This window comes from Sarcophilus harrisii, chromosome 3 (genome assembly GCF_902635505.1).
Source record: "Sarcophilus harrisii chromosome 3, mSarHar1.11, whole genome shotgun sequence".
Classification (NCBI taxonomy): Eukaryota; Metazoa; Chordata; class Mammalia; order Dasyuromorphia; family Dasyuridae; genus Sarcophilus; species Sarcophilus harrisii.
The window spans coordinates 608,602,660-608,624,266 of record NC_045428.1 but is presented as its reverse complement, the minus strand read 5'-3'; the positions used below and the strand labels follow the sequence as shown (position 1 = coordinate 608,624,266).

The 21,607-nt window shown below is 44.3% G+C and overlaps 1 protein-coding gene across 2 annotated transcripts; it reads left to right on the top strand.

Annotated features, from left to right (window-relative positions):
• Positions 1-2,142: 2,142 nt before the first annotated feature.
• On the top strand, positions 2,143-16,095 carry LOC111720104 (zinc finger protein OZF-like). 2 transcript variants are annotated; one of them, XM_031964097.1, is made up of 6 exons: positions 2,143-2,236; positions 4,106-4,189; positions 6,725-6,808; positions 8,678-8,804; positions 9,400-9,501; positions 14,851-16,095. In XM_031964097.1, the coding sequence occupies exons 3-6, from the start codon at positions 6,776-6,778 to the stop codon at positions 15,966-15,968; spliced, it is 1,380 nt and encodes a 459-aa protein (XP_031819957.1). In that variant the 5' UTR covers positions 2,143-2,236; positions 4,106-4,189; positions 6,725-6,775; the 3' UTR covers positions 15,969-16,095. The 2 variants fall into 2 exon arrangements, with proteins under 2 accessions (XP_031819957.1, XP_031819956.1); XM_031964096.1 differs by lacking the exon at positions 2,143-2,236 and adding an exon at positions 2,531-3,906.
• Positions 16,096-21,607: the final 5,512 nt, after the last annotated feature.

Below are 21,607 nucleotides of genomic sequence, written 5' to 3'. Positions count from 1 at the left end.
CTTATTTTTTGTGGGTCTCTATCATTCTATCTCTTCACAAAGGTCTTCTTTGATCCTCCATGTTATTGTTCAGTGCTTCAGTCATGTGGCCCCATGGACTATACCAACCAGGTTCTTCTGTCCTCCACTATATCTAAAAATCTTTCCAAGCTTGTGTTCACTGTTTCCATGACATTATCTATCCATCTCATTCTCTGCCATCCCCGTTTCCTTTTGCCTTCAATATTTCCCAACATCAAGGTCTTTTCCAATGAATCCTGTCTTCTTGTGATGTGCAGAGGCTTTCAATTTCAATATTTTACCTTCCAGTGAATAATCTGAGATAATTCCTTTAAGCCTTGACTGATTTGACCACCTTGCTGTCCAAAGGACTCTCAAAAGTCTTCTGCAGCACCACAATTCTCATTAATTCTGCAACATTCAGCTTTCCTTAAAGTTCAGCTCTCATAGCCATACATTATTATTAGAAGAACCATAGCTTTAACTATATAGACTTCTGTCAGCAAGGTGCTGCCTTTGCTTTTTGGTATGCTATCCACATTCACCATAGCTTTCCTTCCAAGAAGCAGTGAATTTTTAATTTCATTGCCACAGTTGCCATCTGCAGTGATCTTTGAACCCAAGAGTATGAAATCTGACACTGCTCCCATTTCTTCTCCCTGTATTTTCCAGGAAATGATGGAACCAGTTAGTAAGATTTTAGTTTTTTTGATGTTAAGCCTCAAGGAAGGTTTTACTTTCTTTGTCTCTTTTTAAAAGGTTTTTTATTTTTCTTCTTTCTATCACCAATATATTGTCATCTATGTATCTGAGATTATTGGTATTTTATTAATTATCAGGGAGACAATTTGAATGTCCCCTGCAACCATATTGTTTGAAGTTCTCAGAGATGAAAAATTGTCTTTCCTGACTGTTTTTGCTGTAACAGAAAAATGTCATTAGATGGCAGTAGAGCTTTTTAAATTTGTGGATTCTGCATTTGATTTTTTTTTTTCTTTAAACTAAACATTTTGGCGGGACCACTGAAATTTCTTAGACTAGTTCAGTTCTCTTAATTTGGTTTTGTTTTCCTTTTTATCCCGAAATTATTCATTCTTACCAAAAAACAAATAGATTTTTTGGGGGGAGGAGGGGGACACACGCATGTATGTAAACAAACCAGTAATCTTTACTTACACTTCGTTAAATAAAGTACATACATCTTCATTTCAAGGACATAACAAATCCTTGGCTCCTGAAACCTTTTATGGATGATTTTTGTGTTTATACAAAACTAGGATGTGTATGTTTATTCCGCCTCTTTGTTCTTCACCCTGCATCGCTTAATAGAAGTCTTGCCGAGCCCTTGAAGATTCGAAGACGGAGGATCACCCTGTGCTTGGTTGAAAGGATCGTCTCCTCACAAATACCTTCCATAGAAGTCATGCTGGCGAAGGGAAGTGCTGAATTATTCCAGGTGCAAACCCATCTCTGCCTATCCCTGGGACGGGTTTCTACGCAATTCATTCACTGCATCTCCACTTTGCAAGGCTACATCTCGGGGTGTGAATGTTCTCTCGGGCACAAACACTCCCGGCGCGCGGAATCGTTAGCACCCGAGGGAGTGTGGAGATCACAGGGCGCAGGTGCCGGAAGAGGGGAGCTGTCCAAGGTTCCTAAGACGGTGCCCAGATGGATCCGGGGTTAAGATCAGCGAGTTTGATTGCTCTGAGATCTCGCAGTTTCAGAAGTCACGTCCGCTGTCGTGAATCACACATTGTCAAGCATTTTGTGATGGGGGCACAGGAGCATTGAAAGTCACGGAGAAGTTCCCGGCTGTGATTCATCCCTCTCTCCCACTCTGTACCAGCCTTTCTCCCCATTTGACCTTATTGCCTATTCTAGGATGTGGCTTCGCTCTAAACGAGACCCAATTAATGCGGAGAATTGCTTGTTCTTAATTGATTTCCTTTGTGACGCCGAGTATTTTATCTCATGCATTTAAAAACATCGTTCTAAGAGGGCGCCCGCAGGCTTTGCCAGACCCTAAGAGCGCGGGGGCGGGCCGTGCGAGGAAGCCGAGCTTCTGATTGGAGGAAAGGGACTAGTGACGCCCACTGGGCGACAGCTCCAGGCACCGCCTCCTTCCTCCGCCTCCTGACGCACGCATGCGTATGGCGCCTGTCAGCCATCCCGGGCTTGGCGCGGATTACGTGACCTGGAGCGGCTGAGGGGAGGCAGGTGCTGGAGAGCGAGGGTGAGGGACGGGGAGGGAGCCAGAAGAGCGGCGCTGAGCCAGGGGAGCCCCGCCAGCGTGGGATCGTGGGCGGGGAAAAGCCGAGCATGCGCAGGACGGTAGTTGGGCCAGACGGGACTCCGGGCTGTTGTGGGCGGGGTGAGAGGGGCAGAAACGGAGCATGCGTGGAGGGTGATTGACGTTGACATTGTCGGAGCCCGGCGTTCTTTGGCTTCCTTGACGGAGGCTGGGGAGGAGGTTTCTGAGCGGGGGCAGGGGAGGGACTAAGGCTGAAGTGCAGGGGCGGGAGGGAAAGAGGGGAGAACACGTTTTGGGGGCATCGGGAGCTCGGGGCCTCCCTCACCTCAGAGAGCGACCCGGCCCCTGTGGTCTCCCCGGGTGGAGTGGAAGCCTCTGCAGCCCCCCCCCCTCCCCCGCACCTGGTACACAGCAGGCGCTTAATAAATGCCTATGGGTGGTTGGTTTCTCCTTTGAGTGGCCTCCGGTTGGGCAGCAGGACAGCAGTTTGCCCGGCTCGCGTCAGGGGCCGGAGGTGATCCAGGGTGAGGGGGAACATTCCGGGGCGGACAAGGCAAGGAGAGAGGACATTGGGGGGATAGGGAGACCGGAGGCTGCGGGGAGGCGGCAGGATCCTACCTGGGGGCTGCTGTCCCGGGCTTTTCTGTGGGAGCCCCAGACTCCGGCCCCAGCTGAGGTTCTGCTTCGGGTGCCGCTTCCCCCTCGCCAGCCGTGGTCTCTGGGCCCAGGGAGCCAGTGCTTGGATCTTCCTGCTCCGAGGGGGGCAGAGGCTGGGGTCTGTGTGCTTTGCAACGTGCCACCTGCAGGAGCCTTACTCGTGATGGGGTTCCCACTGGACCACTTGAATGCCCCGTGGCTCCAGTGTCTTAGGTTTAAACTCCTTTATTGCAAGAGGAATGTTGTATATGGGGCGGCCACGCTGCCCTTCTGAGTCAGCTCAGGCTCCATCTTACTAAAAACTGTCAGATCCGTGGTCCTGAAGCGGATCAGGGAGAACTGGGCAGCAAACGCCTATTATGCGCCTTCTGTGTGCCAGGCACCGTGCTAGATAAGAGCCTTTGCTCTTGGGGGTAATTGGGGAGACAACTCGCAAACACCGATGTGCAAACCACGTACATAGGATGAACTGAGGAGAGTCTAGAGTGGGGTAGGTATGTCGTTGGGAGGGGCAAGTGTCCAGATTTCCAGAAAGGGAAGATGGGATTTGTAAATGATAGGATGAGGATACTGAATTAGATTCACAGCACATGACGGATTCCCAGATTTTAGCCGGGCATTTGACACAATCTCATTCTTCTTGTAATAGAGAGAGGGGTGGGCAGTAGAGGGATGAGGCAAGGTGGGTGTAACCAGGGCCAGTGACTTCCCAACTTTGGTTTGTGGTTCTGCCCCAGGAAGCAGCTGAAACTGGTTTTTGGTTTTTTCTCCTTTGTACCCTAGTGTCCAGCACAGGGTCTAGCACATAATAAGTCCTAAATAAATACTTGGCCTTGATGGCTGCCTTTGTGCTGTTTAACATTTAATTGTTACTTGGAGGGAGGCATGGATGGCCTGTGACCCGATCCTCAGGGGCAGAGAAGCTGATTTCTGGCCCTGAGCTTTGTCTCCTGGGAGCTGCTCTGTCCATGGTCCTGAATGTGGAACTTCAGCAGGTATTGTCCATTGCTCCATCTCTGCTCCTGGGTGGAGAGGGCTTCTCCTTTGCTCCACTGTATCCTTCTCAGTAACAAGGTTGAGAATTATACTTAGTGTGGCAGGTAAAAAGGGATGGGGGGTGGGGAGTGGGATCTTTCTAGCTTGTTGAGTTTGGGACTATTATGATCCTCTTAATGGTTCCTTTTTCTTCCCTAGCTTCACTTTTGAGCACACTGCTTCCCCACAAGTGGACAAAGAGAGGAAGGAATAGCTCCTGCACTCCTGGCTACCGGGTTCAAGGTGAGTTGGAGTTCCCTTTCTTTCCTGCTATGCCATGTCTGTTCTTATCTCATCTGAACCTTCCATTCGCTTTCTGACCACTTGTCATTGTCACGGCTCTCCCTGACTCAATGAGAGCTACAGTGATTTGGGTTTAAGGCATGGTCCTTAAGAAAGAAATCTAGCCAGTAAACCCCAAGATATCTTGTGAGGTTTCAGTGATCAAAAGTTATATTTCTTTGGGTAGAGCAGGTAAAGATATGAAACCCTATGTGGATGGAGGGAGGAGGAAGGAAGGAAGAAGAGGGAGAAAAAGAGGGAGGGAAGGAAGGAGGGATGGAGCTTTGTTGCCCAGTTGGAATAGGCCAGGTGGGTCCCCAGAGGGGCAACTACTATTCTTCCTTGTTTGTCCTTTGTTTTTGAAAAGGACCTTGACATCAGGGAGGTGATGCCTTGACTTGCAAATAAATAGGATTAAGCAAAATCATCAGCTTCACTCTCTCTCCTTCAAAGCCCCCTGAGTCCTGTGGCAGATCAGGATGACTGGAGATTTCCTCCCTTCCACCCTTATTCACCCTTCTCCCCCAACACACCTCCTACCCCCCCCAAAAGCTAGAACCAGGATCAAGGAGGTAGAATTTGCAAAGAAGCAAGTTCAAGTTTAAAGGCGAGGAGAGATCCTGGCTGTGAGAGCTGTCCAAAAAGGGAAACGGACTGCCTTCGGAGGTGGTGGGCTTCCCTGTCCCAGAATACTTCCAAGAATGCTTCAATCTGCATTCAGAATCCACCAGTTCTTTGGAATTGTCTTGGATCACTGTATTGTTGAGAAGAACCAAGTCCATCAGAGTTGATCATCACATAACCTTGTTACTGTGTAAGTGTTTTCTTGGTTCTGTTATTTCACTCAGCATCGATCCCAGGTTTTTCTGAAATCTGCCTGCTCATCATTTCTTAAAATACAATAGTTTCCCCTTATATTCCAGTATTAGAACTTGTTCAGCCATTCCCCAATTGATGGGCATCCACTTAATTTCCAATTCTTTGCCACCACAAAAACAGCTGCTACAATTTTTTTGCACATGAGTCCTTCCCCTCTTTTTATGATCTCTCTGGGACACAAACCCAGCAGGTATTGCTGGAACCAAGGATCTGCACAGTCTGATTGTCGTCCCAGGTTGCTCTCGAAAACGAGTGGATTAGTTCACAACTTGTGGAGATGTTTTAGGATCATAATTTGCTAAACATTATTTGTAGAGGGTGGAACTTTGAAGAAGTTCTGGATCTCTACAATTATTTCCTTAACTTTGTTCAAAATAATGATAGAAATGGCAACTGAAGAGTTCCAGGCATTAAGCATAATTAGTTTCCATCACCTCCTTCCTGGAGCTATTTTGGATCTTTTTTTTCTATCCCTTGCTGCTAGTACCTCTCTCTTAAAATTACCCAGCATTTATTTGGCATATACTTATATGTGTACATATTGTTTCCCCCATAGAATGTAACTTCTTGGAGGGACAAGGCCACTGTATCTCTACTGCCCAAAGTGGCAGGCCATTGCCCTGCTGTTTCAGTAGCTCACTATCTCGTGATTCCTCAGACCAATTTGCCCTTCCCTGGCCCCCAGTCCCCTCTAGATGTTGTCTTTCCTTATATAAACAAACTGTCTCATTTTTTATACCCAGGCATGGGCACAATGCTTGGCACTTACTGAATACCTAATAAGTGCTTTTTTATTATTTCATTCATTCACAGTGGCTGTATCTAATAGGTGCCTAATAAATACCTGTTGACATGGCCAAAGACAAAGGCTTTGGATATTGTGCTAGATCACGAACTTGTCAGTCGGCAAGAGATTATGATGTACCTGCTCTGTCAGGTGCTGTGCTAGATTCTGGACATCTAAGACAGGAATAAGAGCCTCTCCTTCCTGGAACTCATATTCTCCCGTGGGAAAACCTGTTTTCTAAGCTCAAACTGAAACGTGGATGATGAATTTTTGGTTTGAGCTAGTCAAACATTTGAGTGAACCAAATGAACTCTGTCTCAATGTTTGAATAGATAACTGATAGACTTGGGGTCCTGGAAGAAGCAGGAGAAAATGGAAACATTAGCACGAGTGTAGGAGATGGACGAGGGGAAGAGATCAGTCTCTCCTTAGATAAGCAGGGTGGACAAGAATGAAAATTCACGTAGAGAAGGAAATGGAATCGGCTCACGTTGCCATAGTCTTGTTGATGTTGATGCTAGTCTTGTTTGTAAGCAAGCCCATTGGTGGGGTGGGCATTTGGGCTTCCACAAAAATGAAAAATAGGGACCAATGGAATGGAGAACGGGATACAGAGCCAGCAGAAGTTGAGAGAGAGGTCACCATGAGTTGTGGGGATCCTATTGGAAGGAACGTGAATATGTAGCTCTGAGCTCCCTCTGGAGACATTTGGCAGCCTGAGGATAGTGGTGGAGAGAGTTGATCGAGCGGTGACCCAGGCTATGGGACCTCGGAATGAGGGAGGACAGGGGAAGCTGCTAGACACGATTGACCCTCTCTCTTCTCCACAGTTTGCCCTTCTTCAGAGCCCGCTTTCCCCAGGACAGAAGCACAGAGGAAGGATGACTTCTGGGCTTCTGGCAGCCAGGCCCCAGGTGAGTGGAGGTTTCCTTTCTGGAAATGCTCCATCCTTTGCCTTCCTTGGAATGGTCTGGTCTCATCCATGCCCAGTCCAAGGCTTCGGCTAGTCTCCTTTATGGCTGATGGGAGGGCACGGAATCTCGAGAGGAAGCTGGAAGGGAATAATTTCTGCTGTCTACCCAGCCATGGGGCACACGCCACCAGTGGGGAATCCAGCCTTCTTGAGGATCTCTGTGAAGAGGAGGACACCCCTTTGAGCCGCCCATTCTCCCTGGAATCCCTTTAGTCTTTCCTTAGTCTACCTTGACAGGATCTTCTGTGTAAGTTCATTGCAGTGATTTCTCTGGGGCAAGCAGCAGTGGCTGAACATTCCCTGTCCTGGCTTAACTCCTCTGGATCCTCAGTAGCTTCTCAGTCTCATTCCTCCTCGTGGCACAAGATCTCAGGGGTCGCTTGTCAGGGGCCACGTCTGGTGAGCCCCTCTCCACCCTCATGGAGGACAGTATGACTCCTAAGATTCTGGACCGTGTCATGGTATCTTGTCATGCACGACTTGTGGGAGCTTGATGGCTGCTGATGCAAACCGCTCGATGTCTGGGACTTCTCCATCTTGGATGTGTGCATCTGACTGTTTCGTCCCCATTTGGGTCTTTCCATCCCTCCCCTCCCCCCGCCTCTCCTGGTTCAGTTTCACTCTTCAATTCAACCCCAGGTTCTAGGCTGGCAAGATCTTGTTTAAGCTGGCAGTCATTGCATTGACTGTGCCCAGAAGGGTGATTGTCCTGGCCCTCCCTTTGTGAGATGATTTATCCATATGAATGTGGTCAGTAAAGTGACATTATCTTAATGGCACAGGGTTGAACACAAAATGAAGCACATGGTGAACTGGAGATGACAGAGATGGCCATTGGGGTCGACCTCTGCCCTCTCTGACATTTGATAGATAGTCGTTACCTTCGCTCTAGAACTTCCGAAGAAGGGGAGTCTGCCAGCCCCCACGGAAGCCCCTTCCACCTCTGAGTGGCTTCCTGGGTTTCCTTAAGGAGGTTTTGCTGAAATTCCAGTGGAGTCGTGATTAAAGTACTCCAGGCCTCCAGAGAGATCTGCCTCTCCCTGTGGAGACTGAATGTGGATCAGAGCGTAGCATTTTCACCTTTTTTGTTGTTCATTTGCTTGCTTTTTTTTTCTTTCTTGTGTTTTTTCTCTTTTGATCTGATTTTTTTGTGTCTGCCCCCTCCAGCCTCCCTCTGCTGGGACCTTGTCTCCTGCCAGAGCCCCGCCTTGGTGCTCTGTAGGTGTGCTGTACCCCAGTCCTGCACACACTGTCTCCCCGTTAGAAGGGAAGCTCCTTGGGGATAGGGCCTAAAAAGTGCCCAAATGTGCGCAGACTGACAAGCCGACTTACAGAAGGCAGGGCCTTCACACGTTTGCCCCTCTTGCTAGAGGCCTTTTCAGGGGTCCCTAAGCTCATCCTCCTGATGCAAGTGGCTCCTGTGCTCTTAGAGGCAGGCGTAGGGGCCACAAGGGGGGCTGCTTCTGGCCAGCACCCTCGGGCTTCCGTGATTGTTTTAGGCGCCTGCAGCCGTTTAACTCATGGCGCACTTCTGTTCCTTTTCATGCTTCTGCCATCTTTCTCGTTCTGAGCCCCCTCACATGGGTGAGCTGCCCTGGAGCTGGGAGAGAATAGAGAAATCCAGAAAGTCTGCAGGAGAACCCCTCGGCCACCTTCTCCATTCTTTCTCACCCCAGCCTCCTTCCCCCTTCTCTCCTTTCCCTCCCACCCTCTGCCACAGAAGGCCAGGTCAGTGAGTGCTCCGCCCACGCTGTGGTCTTCTGGGTGTCGGGAGAGTGAGGGTGTTCGGGCCACACATTTGGTGTTTCAGCCTCCGGTGACCTTCCGGGACGTGGCCGTGGACTTCTCGTGGCAGGAGTGGAGGCACCTGAGCCCGGCCCAGAGGGCCCTGCACAGGGACGTGATGCTGGAGAACTACCAGAACCTGGTGTCTGTGGGTAAGCGCCCTGGCATAGCCCCGGCCTCTCCGCCTCCTCCCCACGCCCTGCCCTGTTTGTTAAGGTACAGGAATCATAGCTGTAACAAACACGTGGGATTATGTATTAAGTACATATACATACACTTGTGTGTGTGTGTGTGTGTGTGTGTGTGTGTGTGTGTGTGTGTGTAAATGTTGACAGATGGGAACAGAGACAGAGACACAAAGAGAAGGAAATAGATACAAAGAGAGACAGAAACAGAGACAGCACAGACAGAGAGAGGAAGAGGAGGAGATGGCAGGGAAGGTTCAGGGGGTTTCGGCTCCCTTGCTCTGGGCTCCTGCCGGCTTTCCCACCTCCCCTACGGGCTCTGCTTTTTAGCCGTGGCTCCTTGAGAGAGTCCGGGAGCAGGCCAGGGATCAGGGCCTCTCAGATCCCCTGTGATCCCTTTGAGCCCCTCTCAGGTGTGTGACCTGGCCTTGGACTTGGCCAGAATGGCAGAGCCCGGGAGATCCCCAGAAGCTCCCCAGTCCCATCACGCTCCTAGCTTAAGTTCACGGTTGAATTCCGAGGGGCCTCTTTGTCCCAAAGCCTTTCCCTCCCGTGTCTCCAGGATCTGGGCTCGTAGTATCCAAACCTGAGGTGATCTCCCTGTTGGAGAGAGGAGCAGCTCCGTATAAGCCTGAGGGGAAAGTCCTAAAAGGCACCTGCCCAGGTGAGTGAGGGACACTGGGCTGAGAGGATTCTGGTTGTTCAGAGCAAGGACATTTGAATGACAGGTGGAGGCATTTGGGGAAGCCTTGGATGGCAGCGTCCTTATCCGGCTTCATCTTTCCCGTGAGCGCAGCTGTTGCCGATCTCTGTTCCCTGCAACCTATTGCCGTCCTTATAGAAAGTGGGCTTGTCTTTGTGATGTTTGGATATTTTAGAAATTCTTCACATCGTGCAGCTTCTTATGTGATCTGTGCCTCCTTTTCACCCGGCACTCCCAGGCGACAACGGGTAAATGCTTAAAGGAAATGAATAGATACTTTCCCAAACAAGAAACATAGACTGTGAATAATTTCTTGAAATAACATTTGATCACACGATATTCAGGAAGTGCAAATTAAAGCATCTTTAAGGTCTAAAACTCTCCAAAGTATTGGCAAAAATGAGTAAGGAATAAAATTCAGCAGGGAGGGAAAGGAAAGGGGAGGGGGGAGGGGGGAAAGGTGTTATGGAGGGAAGGGTGCAGGGACTCATTGTTGGAGGAATCAGCTCCTATTTCTCTGTATTTTAGATATTGCTAGTTTCATGTGACATATGTCGTTTCTAGGAAGAAGAGGAAGCAAATGGTCTCCTTCCCCCCCCCCCCCCCCCCGTAAACTGTAAGGCACAGTTCTCAGCTGAGAGTGAGAGGATGTGAACCCTGGGAAGTTTGAGGAGGGATGAGAAGGTTTGGAAGATCTGCTCTAAAGAGTGGAAGGGTGAGTCGATTAGGGAGGTATGGTAGAATTGACTAGCAGCAGTGAGGGCCCACTTAAAGATGTGCAACATAACTTTCTAGTGGACTCGGGCCGTCTGGTTTTCTCTGTCTTTGTTCAGCAGCATGTGTGCAAGGCTACCAATGGTGGGAGTGATCCAAGGCCGAGGCTTGGCTGGGTGTGATCAGGGATTGGATAAGAGGATCAGGAGAGTTGGGCAGCGTAGAATTACATTGTTTCACCAAGGAGAGCCGATGGGGCGAAGAGGAGAGAGTGGCTAGTGCAGGGGAGAGGGCCTGGGAGAGAACCGAGGGGGCAAGGGATTGCAGGTTCCAGAGAGGATGAAGCATTATGGAAGGGGAGGCAGAGGGAGAGGTAAAATGCCAATAGATTATGGTTGCATAAGGGGATTTCATAACTCCTTAATGTGGGGGTGGAACATTTGTGGGTGATAGCAAGATCTGGGAGTGACCATCTTGGGGTGTGGCTAAAGTGGAGTGCAGGGTAGCTAGTGGGAAGTGAGGAGGCTGAGGAACTGAGAAGATAGGATGTTTGAGGGAGAGAAGGAATATATGTGGTGGGAGGGCAGGAGATGGGGAGAAGAGGAAATTGTGAAAGCAAACTGTTGCCTATGGAGCGGGCATTCCAGAGAGCTCCATGAACAGGACAGCTTTACAGTGGAGGGTTGTGGGAATTGGGTTAAGGGGATGGGAGAAGGGAATCGGGGAGTGGGGGGAATGAGGAATGGGGCTTGAATAATGATAGCAGGAGGTTCAGTGTCACCGATGGGCGAGTGTGACATGATGAGAGTTTCTTAATCCCTGAAGAATGAGGTTATGTGAGTTGTCAACCAGTAGTTTAGGGGAAGAATTTTCTTTTTTCTTAATTTGTATTGATAAATTTTGTTTTTGCGTCACTAATATCTCTCTCCCAGCTTCTCTGGGGGGGAAATTATCACTTAGGAAAAAAACACAAAGAAAGGAAAAAAACACTTTGCAAAAGCAAATCCAGCTGACAAATCTGCCAGATCTGGCCATGTATGCTGTGTTCCTAACCAGAGGCTCCCCACCTTTTCAGAGAGAACAGAGGTAGTCACTGGTCAGGCTTACTTCACCCAGCAGCTCTTCTTATGCCCCTTTATATTTTCCCATGTACATTGTTTCTTAAGATACTGTGATGTTCTATTACGGTTAGGCCCTAATAAGTGAATGAGAAACCCTCTGAAGGGGTCATATTATTTGAATTTATCCCGAATATTTCCATTGGGCTGGAACCCAATATTTAAAATTTTACATATAAATATATATATTTATATATTATATAATATATTTATATGTAATAAATAAATCATGTTTTATATAATTTATAATATTGAGTAGTTTGAATTCAGATATGTAACTGTATCAGGAGATTATTTATTCTCACTAAGTGGGAACCTGACTATTGTTGAACAAATTACAACTTGTTTAGTCATTCTCTAATTTTTTTTTTTATTATAGCTTTTTATTTACAAGATACATGCATGGGTAATTTTTCAGCATTGACAATTGCCAAACCTTTGTTCCAATTTTTCCCTTCCTTCCTCCAACCCCTTCCCCTAGATGGCAGGTGGATCAATACATGTTAAATATGTTAAAGTATATGTTAAATACAATATATGTATACATGTCCATACAGTTATTTTGCTGCACAAGAAGAATCAGACTTTGAAATCCATTCTCTAATTCTTGCCAATTATTTTATTTCTGGTTTTATGAAATCACAAAAAATTGTTCCTGTAAGTATTTTCATGTGTATTGAACTGTTTTTTCTATTTTGTTTTTAATCTTCTTGGGGGAAGCAATGGGGAAATCTCTGAGTGAAACTGAAGCCATTTTTGGTCACTTTCTTAGTATAATTCTTAGTTGGTTTCCAGAAGGGTTGGATTAATTCACTAACATCATGTTAATAATTTTTTCTTTCCACAACCCCTTTAATATGGACCGTTACCATCTTTTCCCATCTTTATGTATCCCTGGACTATGAGATGAAACAGAGTTCCTTTGATTTGCATTTAATAGAAGTGATAGTAATTTCTCTCAATAAATAATTTGGAAAAATCTTTCCTATGTTTATTAAAGTTTTCATTTCAACATTATAGGGCTCCCACTAGGGAGTTGCCTTAGGTATGAGACAAGTGCGGGTGCACACACATACACTCACACACACACACACACACACACACACACACACACACTTAATTTCCCAAACATTTTGGTTATCAAACCAGATTTTGGTTACTAGAGTAACAAATTTTTTTTCATTTGACTTTTTTTGTTCTTATCCTAATTACATTGATTTTGATTAATACAAAACCTTTTCATTTTCCCACAAGAGTAATTATTTATTTTGGTTTATCTGTTTTGGTTGCCTATGTCCCTAATTTGGTTAAGACTTTTTCCCAATGCTGTAACTAACTGCGAGAGGCTCCTAATCCAGTTCTCTGAGTTTTCATGTTATGCTCTGTGAGATCTTTATATTCTGGTTTTTAACCTGCATTCCTACAGACCTTTTGGTGGTACATACTCCACATCTTGATTTCAACTAAATTTCTTCCAAGACTCAGTCTGGTTTTCCTGTTCTTACTGAACAAGTTCTTCCCGAGTATCTTACATTCTTGGGTTTATTCAGTTGTTTCTGATTCAGCCATATCTAGTCTGTCCCCCAATCTCTCTTCTGCTTTTTAACTAAGAAGGAAAACTCCTAAACAATCAAGGTATATAGAAGATTGTAAAAGACAGATAGGCAGGAAGGGGAGGAAAAAAGCATATAATACCTATTTTATGTCAGGCACTAGACCAAGCACTTTTGCAAATATTATCTTATTAGGTAGATAGAATATATATTAAACTAAGTATTTAGTATGTTAGGGATGATGACTGAAGTGAAACCAAAACTTATATTTTATAAATTTGTAAAGCTGTTTCAGAAAAAAAAAATCCTCACTCTGTTTAGGAAGGAAAAGAAGCTCTTGATTGTATCAGCTATTTAGTTCATACAACTGAGTTGAAATGAGAATTAAAAGATGTGTGAGAACAAAATGTCTCCCCAATATACAAGTGCTCAAGTGATCTGAACAGCTTTCCTAGTAAAAAAGAAAATTTCCACCTATCTAAAAAACAAAAAACACCTAAATCAAAACAACTTGGCCAATGATAGAACTCAAGGAAATATCCCATTTTGGAGTGATTGTGAGGAAGTAAGGCAAATGATTAGATGTTGGTTGAACTTTTTTGGAAATTAGTTTTGAATTATGGGAGAGAACTCCCCGAACCATTGATAGCTCTTGACTCAGAGACCCCACGGTGGAACTTCTATGCCAGCAGGGTCAGTGACAGAAACTTTCTGGTCATAAAATACTGAAAACCAAGTAAGTATGCGTTGCTTGGGGAATTTGGAACAAAATGTGATAGATGATACAATGGAATATTATTTGTTTACAAGAAATGGCAAATAGGAAACTCTCATGTGAAATAATGTAAAGGGAAAACGGCACAATTCAGCGTAGTTTGCCCATGGGAATAGTCTTATACTTGATACCATTGCAGAGCTGTCCAGCGCTGATTACTGGGATTGAGCAATCTTCATACTATATAATGGATAACAAATCATACCTCTCAACACAGAGATGAGAGACTAGGGATTACTGTGTTGGATTTTTGTTGTTTGTTTAAATATTTTTCTTTGTCATAAGGAGAGTTCAGTTGAGAGGACAGACAGTGAAAGGCAGATAAAAAAGAAACAAAGTCTTTTGAAGAACACATTTATTTATTATTTTGTTTATTTATTTATTTTTTTGGTTATCGTACATTGCTTTATGAATCATGTTGGGAAAGAAAAATCAGCAAAAGGGAAAAAACCATGGGAAAGAGTAAAAAAACAAAAACAAAAAAAGAAGTAAACATAGCACGTGTTGATTTACATTCAGTCTCCTTAGATCTTTTTCTGGAAGCAGACGGCATTTTCTGTCCAAAATCTATTGGGTTTGCTTCAAATCACTGAACCACTGAGAAGAACCAAGCCTCTCATAGTTGATCATCACTCATTCCTGTTATTGTGTACAATGTATTCCTGGTTCTGATTGTTTCACTAAGCATCAATTCATGTGAATCTTTCCTGGCTTTTCTGAAATCAGCTGCACAATATATGTTTTGCTTTTAGGTCAAATTTTATTTGAACAACTGTAGATATTCAAATGTATACAACGAAATGTGGTAAAGAAAATGAGAAAATTAAGTAGACAAAATTCAAAGAGAGGTTAGAAATAATTATATGTGTCTGAAAGCTTCCATGATTTACTGATTGGTAGTCCCACTCCAGACATAATGCCTTTTTATCTTCAACACTATTTTTATCTTTCATCAGATCCATTTGTAGTGGTTGTTGTTGCTTATTTCATAGTTATAGTTAGGATGTATCCTCCCATCCCAATACTAACCTGACCTGTTTTCTTCTCTTTTCCTATATTTAGTGGAATGCTTCATTTTTTCCCCCTATTTTTAGTGGAATTATATTTAATTAACTTTACCTCATTTAGCTGGTCTCTGGTTTCTACTCAGACTTCGGTAAATGTCAAAGAACATGTGACAGAGAGATGGTGTATGATTGCAATGAATGTGGAAAAACCTTTATCAAAAAGTCAACACTTATTGAGCATCAGAGAATTCACCCTGGAGCCAAACCCTACGAATGTACTTCATGTGGAAAAGCCTTCACTTGGTGGCAACATTTTCTGGAACATCAGAGGATTCATACTGGAGAGAAACCATTTGAATGTGATGACTGTGGGAAAACTTTCAGTCGGAGGGGGACCCTTCTTAGCCATCAGAGTAACCACACTGGAGTCAAACCCTTTGAGTGTCAAGAGTGTGGAAAAGCCTTCAGTCAGAAGGGGCTGCTTGCTAACCACCAGAGAACTCATACAGGAGTGAAACCCTTTGAGTGTCAAGAGTGTGGGAAAGCCTTTTGTCAGAAGGGAAACCTGATGAGCCATCAAAGAACTCATACTGGGGTGAAACCCTTTGAATGCAGAGAGTGTGGGAAAGCCTTCAGTGAGAGGGGCACGCTTATTAGACACCAGAGAATTCATTCTGGAGTGAAGCCCTTTGAATGTGATGACTGTGGGAAAGCCTTCAGTGAAAAGGGCACCCTCATGAGCCATCAGAGAATTCATTCTGGAGTGAAACCCTATGCATGTAATGAATGTGGGAAAGCCTTCAGTCGCAGAGGAACCCTTGTTAGCCATCAGATGACTCATATTGGGGTGAAACCCTTTGAATGTAATGAATGTGGGAAAGCCTTTGGCTGGAAAGGCCATCTTATTAATCACCAGCGAATTCATACTGGAATGCAGCCATTTGAATGTAGTGAATGTGGGAAAGCCTTCAGTCAGAAGGGACTTCTGATTAGCCACCAGAGAACCCATACTGGAGCGAAGCCCTTTGAATGTACTGAGTGTGGGAAAGCCTTCAGCCAGAAGGGAAACCTCATTAGACATCAGAGAACTCATACTGGAGTGAAGCGCTTTCGGTGTCATACATGTGGGGAAATCTTTGGTCAGAAGGGAAACTTGATTAGACATCAGAGAACTCATGCTGGAGTGAAGCCCTTTGAGTGTCATGATTGGGGAAGCTATTGCTTGAAAAAGAAAACTTCCTCAATAGAAAAGAGTTTATAATCAAGAGAAAACTTTTGAAAATAGTGTATAGGGCTAATAATCTAAATGCTCAGGCAACAATAAAGAATCACTAGTTTTAAAACAATTTCCATTGTTTAAATTTTGATAAATAAAAATATTTAGTAACTTTTATATGATGGTAACAAAATGGTCCTTTGTTTTCTTTTGTTCACATCAGTTTACAAAAGCAAAGAAGAAGAATTAGAGGTTCTACCTCTAGGAGGCAAATTTGACCTCAGAAGTATTTCTGAGACATGGTGGATTGAAACGCTATGATTGGATATATCTCAAATCGAGAGAAATGGGATTGTTACAGGAGCCATCTGCTAGTGGCTGCTGGGATCTAATTCTGGCCAGCAGAATAGAAGATGATAATGATATAAGGAGACTGAGAGGCAGGTGCATTCTCTGACCTCTCTCCTCTTTCCTTGTCTCCCATTTATTCCATTCTGTGGTATTCTCTTCTTTTATATAATATATGATGGTTCTCTGGGAGAGCAGATTTCTTGGGGAGGTTCTTCTAGAGACAGCCTTAGTTTCGGGTCAGAGTAATAATCACCTCAGATGCAGCCAGCTGATAAAATCCAAACGTTTATTTTCTCCTTCCAAGTCTTGTCTCTTTCCTTGGGTCCGGGTAGCTTTCTTGGAGGCCTATCTTTCAGTGGTGAAGTGAAGGAGGAGAGCCTGCCACCACGGTGGTGTGAGATGGGATGAGTGAATCTGGCTCCGCCTCTGAGAGTGGGCTTCTTCTGAACTAACCCACTTCACTAACTCAGCTCCTTTTTATGCTCTTTTAGAGATGTGAACTTTCCTCTAAGAGAGTGGGATTGTGGGTTTCTGACTTGTGAATCTCATACTGAATACTGACTTGTGAATCTCCCAAAACTCCTGTGAACTCCTATGAGTACTTAAATACATTAGTGAGCTAGAGAATTTGCCAAGTACCATGCTAAATTAGGCAACTGACTTATCACTTTGTAAGGATTCTAACACCATTCCCAATACAAGCAACATCTGGTCAGGAAAAGCTGATTTGCAGTGTGTTATAATTCACAGCTGGGTGGGGTTTCAGAGAATCGACCTGCCCCTTCACACTTAGGTGTGGTCCTTAACATGGGATAGGCAAAAAGAAGACATGGTAACATTATTTATTAAGATATACTTGGGTGATATCAGTTGAGGGAGGAAAAGAAGCCATTTTCTCATTAGATTAGACTATAGCCGGCTTGGCTAGAAAGAGAAACTAGACAAGGAATTCTCATCACTAACATGCTCCAGAGGTCTCTGCTTCTTAGAATTCTCATCTTTCCTCAAGATTCAGCTCAGATGCTACCTTCTGCAGGGGGATTTTCCCAGGCCCAAGTGCTAGTGCCACTCCACTGTTACCTTACATCTACTTTATATCTCCCTCTCCCTCCACCCCCCCCACCCTTGCTTTCTCTCCCTCCTCTTCTCTCTCTTCCCCCCCCCCCATCACATTTGGAGAAAATTGGAGTTAAGTAACTTGCTCAGGGCTACACTGCTAATGTCTAAGGCTAGATTTCAACTCAAATCCTGACTCCAGGGTGATGGTCTATCTAGCCCCCATTTACAGACACACATACACACATATATACATGCACACACACACAGTACCAGCTACTGAGGATACCAAAAAACCCTACAACAATCTAACAAAGGAGACAACATGCAAACAATTATGTATAAACAGGATTTCTGCAGAATAGATTAAATACAATCTCCAGAGGGAGGGCATTTAGGAAGATCAGGGAAGCCTTCTTATAGAAAGTGGGATTTTTGCTGAGGCTTAAAGGAAGCTCCTAGGTGGAGATGAGAAGAGGTAGAATTTCAGGTATGGGGCATAGTTAGTGAAAATGCCTAGAAGCAGGAGATGGAGTGTCTTGTGTGAGGAGCAACCAGGAAGCTGAGGTCACTGGGATGAAATACACTGGGGTGGGCAAGAAGGCTGGGAGCTTGGAGCCCCAAGGCAGTGTATTTATGGTCCTAGAGATGATGGAGGGGCAGAGGAGACGTGCTCAAGCCCGTGCTTTAAGATGGTGGAGAGATGGTACTGGCTAAGAAATAGACTAGTTGATCAGTGGAATAGTTTAGGTTCACAGGACAAAATAGTCAATAACTATAGCAATCTAGTGTTTTAGTGTTTGACAAACCTAAAGGCTCCAGCTTCTGGGATAAGAATTTATTATTTGACAAAAAACTGCTGGGGAAATTGGAAAATAGTATGGCAGAAAGTAGGCATTGACCCACCCCTAACACTGTATACCAAGATAAGGTCAAAATGGGTTCATGATCTAGACATAAAGAGTGATATTATAAACAAATTAGAAGAACATAGGATAGTTTACCTCTCAGATCTATGGAGGATGAAGGAATTTGTGACCAAAGAAGAACTAGAGATCATTACTGATCACAAAATAGAAAATTTTGATTAAGTTAAAAAGTTTTTGTACAAATAAAACTAATGCAGACAAGATTAGAAGGGAAGCAATAATTTGGGAAAACATTTTTATATTCAAAGGTTCGGATAAAGGCCTCATTTCCAAAATATATAGAGAATTGACTCTATAAGAAATCAAGCCATTCTCCAATTGATAAATGGTCAAAGGATATGAACAGACAATTCTCAAATGAAGAAATTGTATGTATACAAATATTGGATTTAACATATATTTTTAACATATTTAACATGTATTGGACTACCTGCCAACTGGGGAGGGGTAGGGGGAAGGTGTGGAAAAGTTGGAACAGAAGGTTTTACAAGAGTCAATGCTGTAAAATTACCCATGCATATGTTTTGTAAATAAAAAGCTATAATAGTAATAATAAAAGATGGTGGAGAGAACTGGTGGCAAGGGGACCAACCATCAGCTATTTCAGTAGTCCAGGCTCGAAGCAGTGGTGGGGACAGAGAAGAGATGGGGTAGGTGGGCGTTGTTCTATTGGCAAAATCAACAGACTTTGAAATGGTTTGGATATGGGGGGAGGCATGACACTTAGGTTCAACAGTGATAGGAGAGCTGGGAAGGGGAGGATTTGGAAGGAAAGCTAACTCTGTTTTGGACATGTAAAGTATAAGATGAATACAGGACATTCAGTTTTAGTTGTCCACTGGATATCTGGAAATGGAACTCTGGAGATTAGGAGATTCTTTGGAGAGAAATTAGGGCTGGGTGCATTGACTCGAGAATCACCAACATAAAGATAGTCTTTCCTATTAGAATGTGATTTTTTTGAGCCATGAACTCAAGCCTTTTCTTCCTTAGGGATTATTTTGGTGCTTTCCTAAATGCTTGTTGAAAGGTAGTTTTAGGGGAGCTTCAGTTATATAGACCTCTGTTGGAATACTGCTCAAAGCAGAACAGCCAAAATCTCTAATGATTATTCTTTCAAAAGACAGAATCAACGAATGGAAATTCTGTTCTGTATTGCTAAGATAAAAACTGTCTGCAAGGGTTAGAAATGAGGGAATTCCTGGGGAGAAGCCTCTCCCTCCCTGAGTTTTTGCTCGAGAAGAGAGATTCTAGGCACAATCTGTCACACACGCTCGATTTTGGGGAAACACGTCAGATTGTTCTTAGGAAGTCCAGGTAGTAGCTCATGAAAATAGTGTTCTATAGGGGAAGTCAGCCTGTGAAGAATGAGAAATCAAAATGAAGTTCTGAAAACATGATGGGGTTAAATCAGAAAGAAAACCAACAGTTCTGGGAAGAAACGGATGTGGATGCATGAATTCATGAATCAGGCCAGCCTTGTAAAAGTGATGCTTAAGACAGTGTCATGAGTGATAACTCCTGGGGTGAGCTGAGGGTCTGCAGAGCCCTTGTGCTGCCCTCATGGTTGGATGCCTGGGAAACCCGGACAGTCTGACAGCACCATGCCGGGAAACTGAATGGCTGCCATTTGAATTGTCTCAGGAAAATTCTGGCAGGAGAAGGGGTTGGACCCTGAGTCCTTTCTGGAACTAAACTGCCCAGTATTCTGACTTTGCTGCAGAAAGCACAACTCCACTGGGCCAGCCACAGTGTTCGAATGCCAAATGGATGCTTCCCCATTTTTTTAATGCTGCCCAGGGCAGGCACTCACAAAGTGGTTGAGGAAGGCGACCCTGAAAGTCTCTCCTTAAGAACTTTAAAATCAATTGTGTGACATGGGAGACCCTGGCACAGACCCGCCCAGCTCGGTGAGCCCTCATTAGGGAAGATGCTGTGCTCTGTGAGCAAAGAAGTGAATTAACCCAGAAGAAACATGATGTGTGCAAACTTAAGGGAGTCCATCCCAAATCTTCCTAGGGACTCTCTGTGTCCAAGCAGTGGTAGAACATCCCCAGTTCACATTGGTCTGATCAGCCATGCCGTACACACGGTAACTCAGTTCTTACAGAGGGATGTCTGGTTCTCTGTGAGGATGAGGGACAGCAATCGACCAACCAGAGAAGTTTAGTACAACAAAAGAAATGTTTAAAAAGCAGTATGGAGAAGGAGGGAGGAAGGAAGCTCAAAAACAAAATTAGGCCTTCCACCTAGGATCTAACCTTAGTGATTAAGACCAGAATAACTGATAATAAAGAGAAATCCCGGGCCTATTTGATCATTATATTGCTTCTGTTTTCTACCAGGGAGAATGACCTGTTCAGAAAAGTATTAATTCTCTACTCTGTTTTAGACACAAGTTGGCTAGAAACATTTTAATATTAATTTACAATCCAAACCATTTCTAGTTTAGAGAGAGCTGTCAAAATTTGCATAGTCCTCCCCAGTTTCTCCCTCCACTTGCCCTCAGACATGTCCTTACTTCATGATGATTTGGGGTAACATAAGAATCACAAACAGGAAAAATGTCATAATATGTTAAAAGTACTGTTTGGGGTTAACATTCCAGGACGAATCATTTAATCTACTAAAAGATTTATTCTACTGGGCTCCTTCTTTGACAACTCCTCTCAAGGATTAAAAAGGATTTTTTTTTCTATAAGCACCATCTCAGTCCCTGAAAATGAAAAAAATTCAGTACCCTTAGTTGTGTCAAGATGCTAGCCATTTTAGGAGGATGGAGAAGCAATGATTTTTATTAAAATGAATTAAGATTGGTTTTAAGATTGCCTTCAATATGTTTCCTGGAACCTTAGGCTGTCCTAACCCACTTTCCTAAAAAGAATAAGTCTAGAAAGGGTTTTAAGCTGGAGAAATATTAATACTTTAGTTGAACAAATGAAAAGTTTTTAATATATCTCCACAGATTTTTGTACTGGATAAGATAGAACTAAATAAAGAGAGCTAGCACTTTGGAGTAAATACCCAAGAGAAGTAAGGAAACAGGGAGAGAGCAAGCAGCCAGTTGCCTTAGACAAATTCTAAACATCAGACCCAGATAACAGCCCTGGGTGAGAAGGAACCAGCACACAGCCAGTGAGTATCCACCACTGGGGCAAGAATGCTGATGGCTGTGGGGCACTTACACTAGTGGAGTTCTTGGTTTCAGGTTCCAAGCTAGAGGGGAGAACTGACCGAGGACTGAGATCAGAGGAACATCCTCCCCAGAGGTGATTGCACCAATAATCTTCTACAAAATGAGCAGGTAAAGAAGAAAGAACCCAACCATAGAGAGTTACTATGGGAATA

Excerpts from the sequence above, each read along its gene's own strand:
- LOC111720104 (XM_031964097.1), top strand. The coding sequence starts at position 6,776 with ATGACTTCTGGGCTTCTGGCAGCCAGGCCCCAG. Across the intron at positions 6,809-8,677 it reads TTCTGGCAGCCAGGCCCCAG|CCTCCGGTGACCTTCCGGGA; the intron begins GTGAGTGGAGGT and ends TTGGTGTTTCAG. Across the intron at positions 8,805-9,399 it reads CCAGAACCTGGTGTCTGTGG|GATCTGGGCTCGTAGTATCC; the intron begins GTAAGCGCCCTG and ends CCGTGTCTCCAG.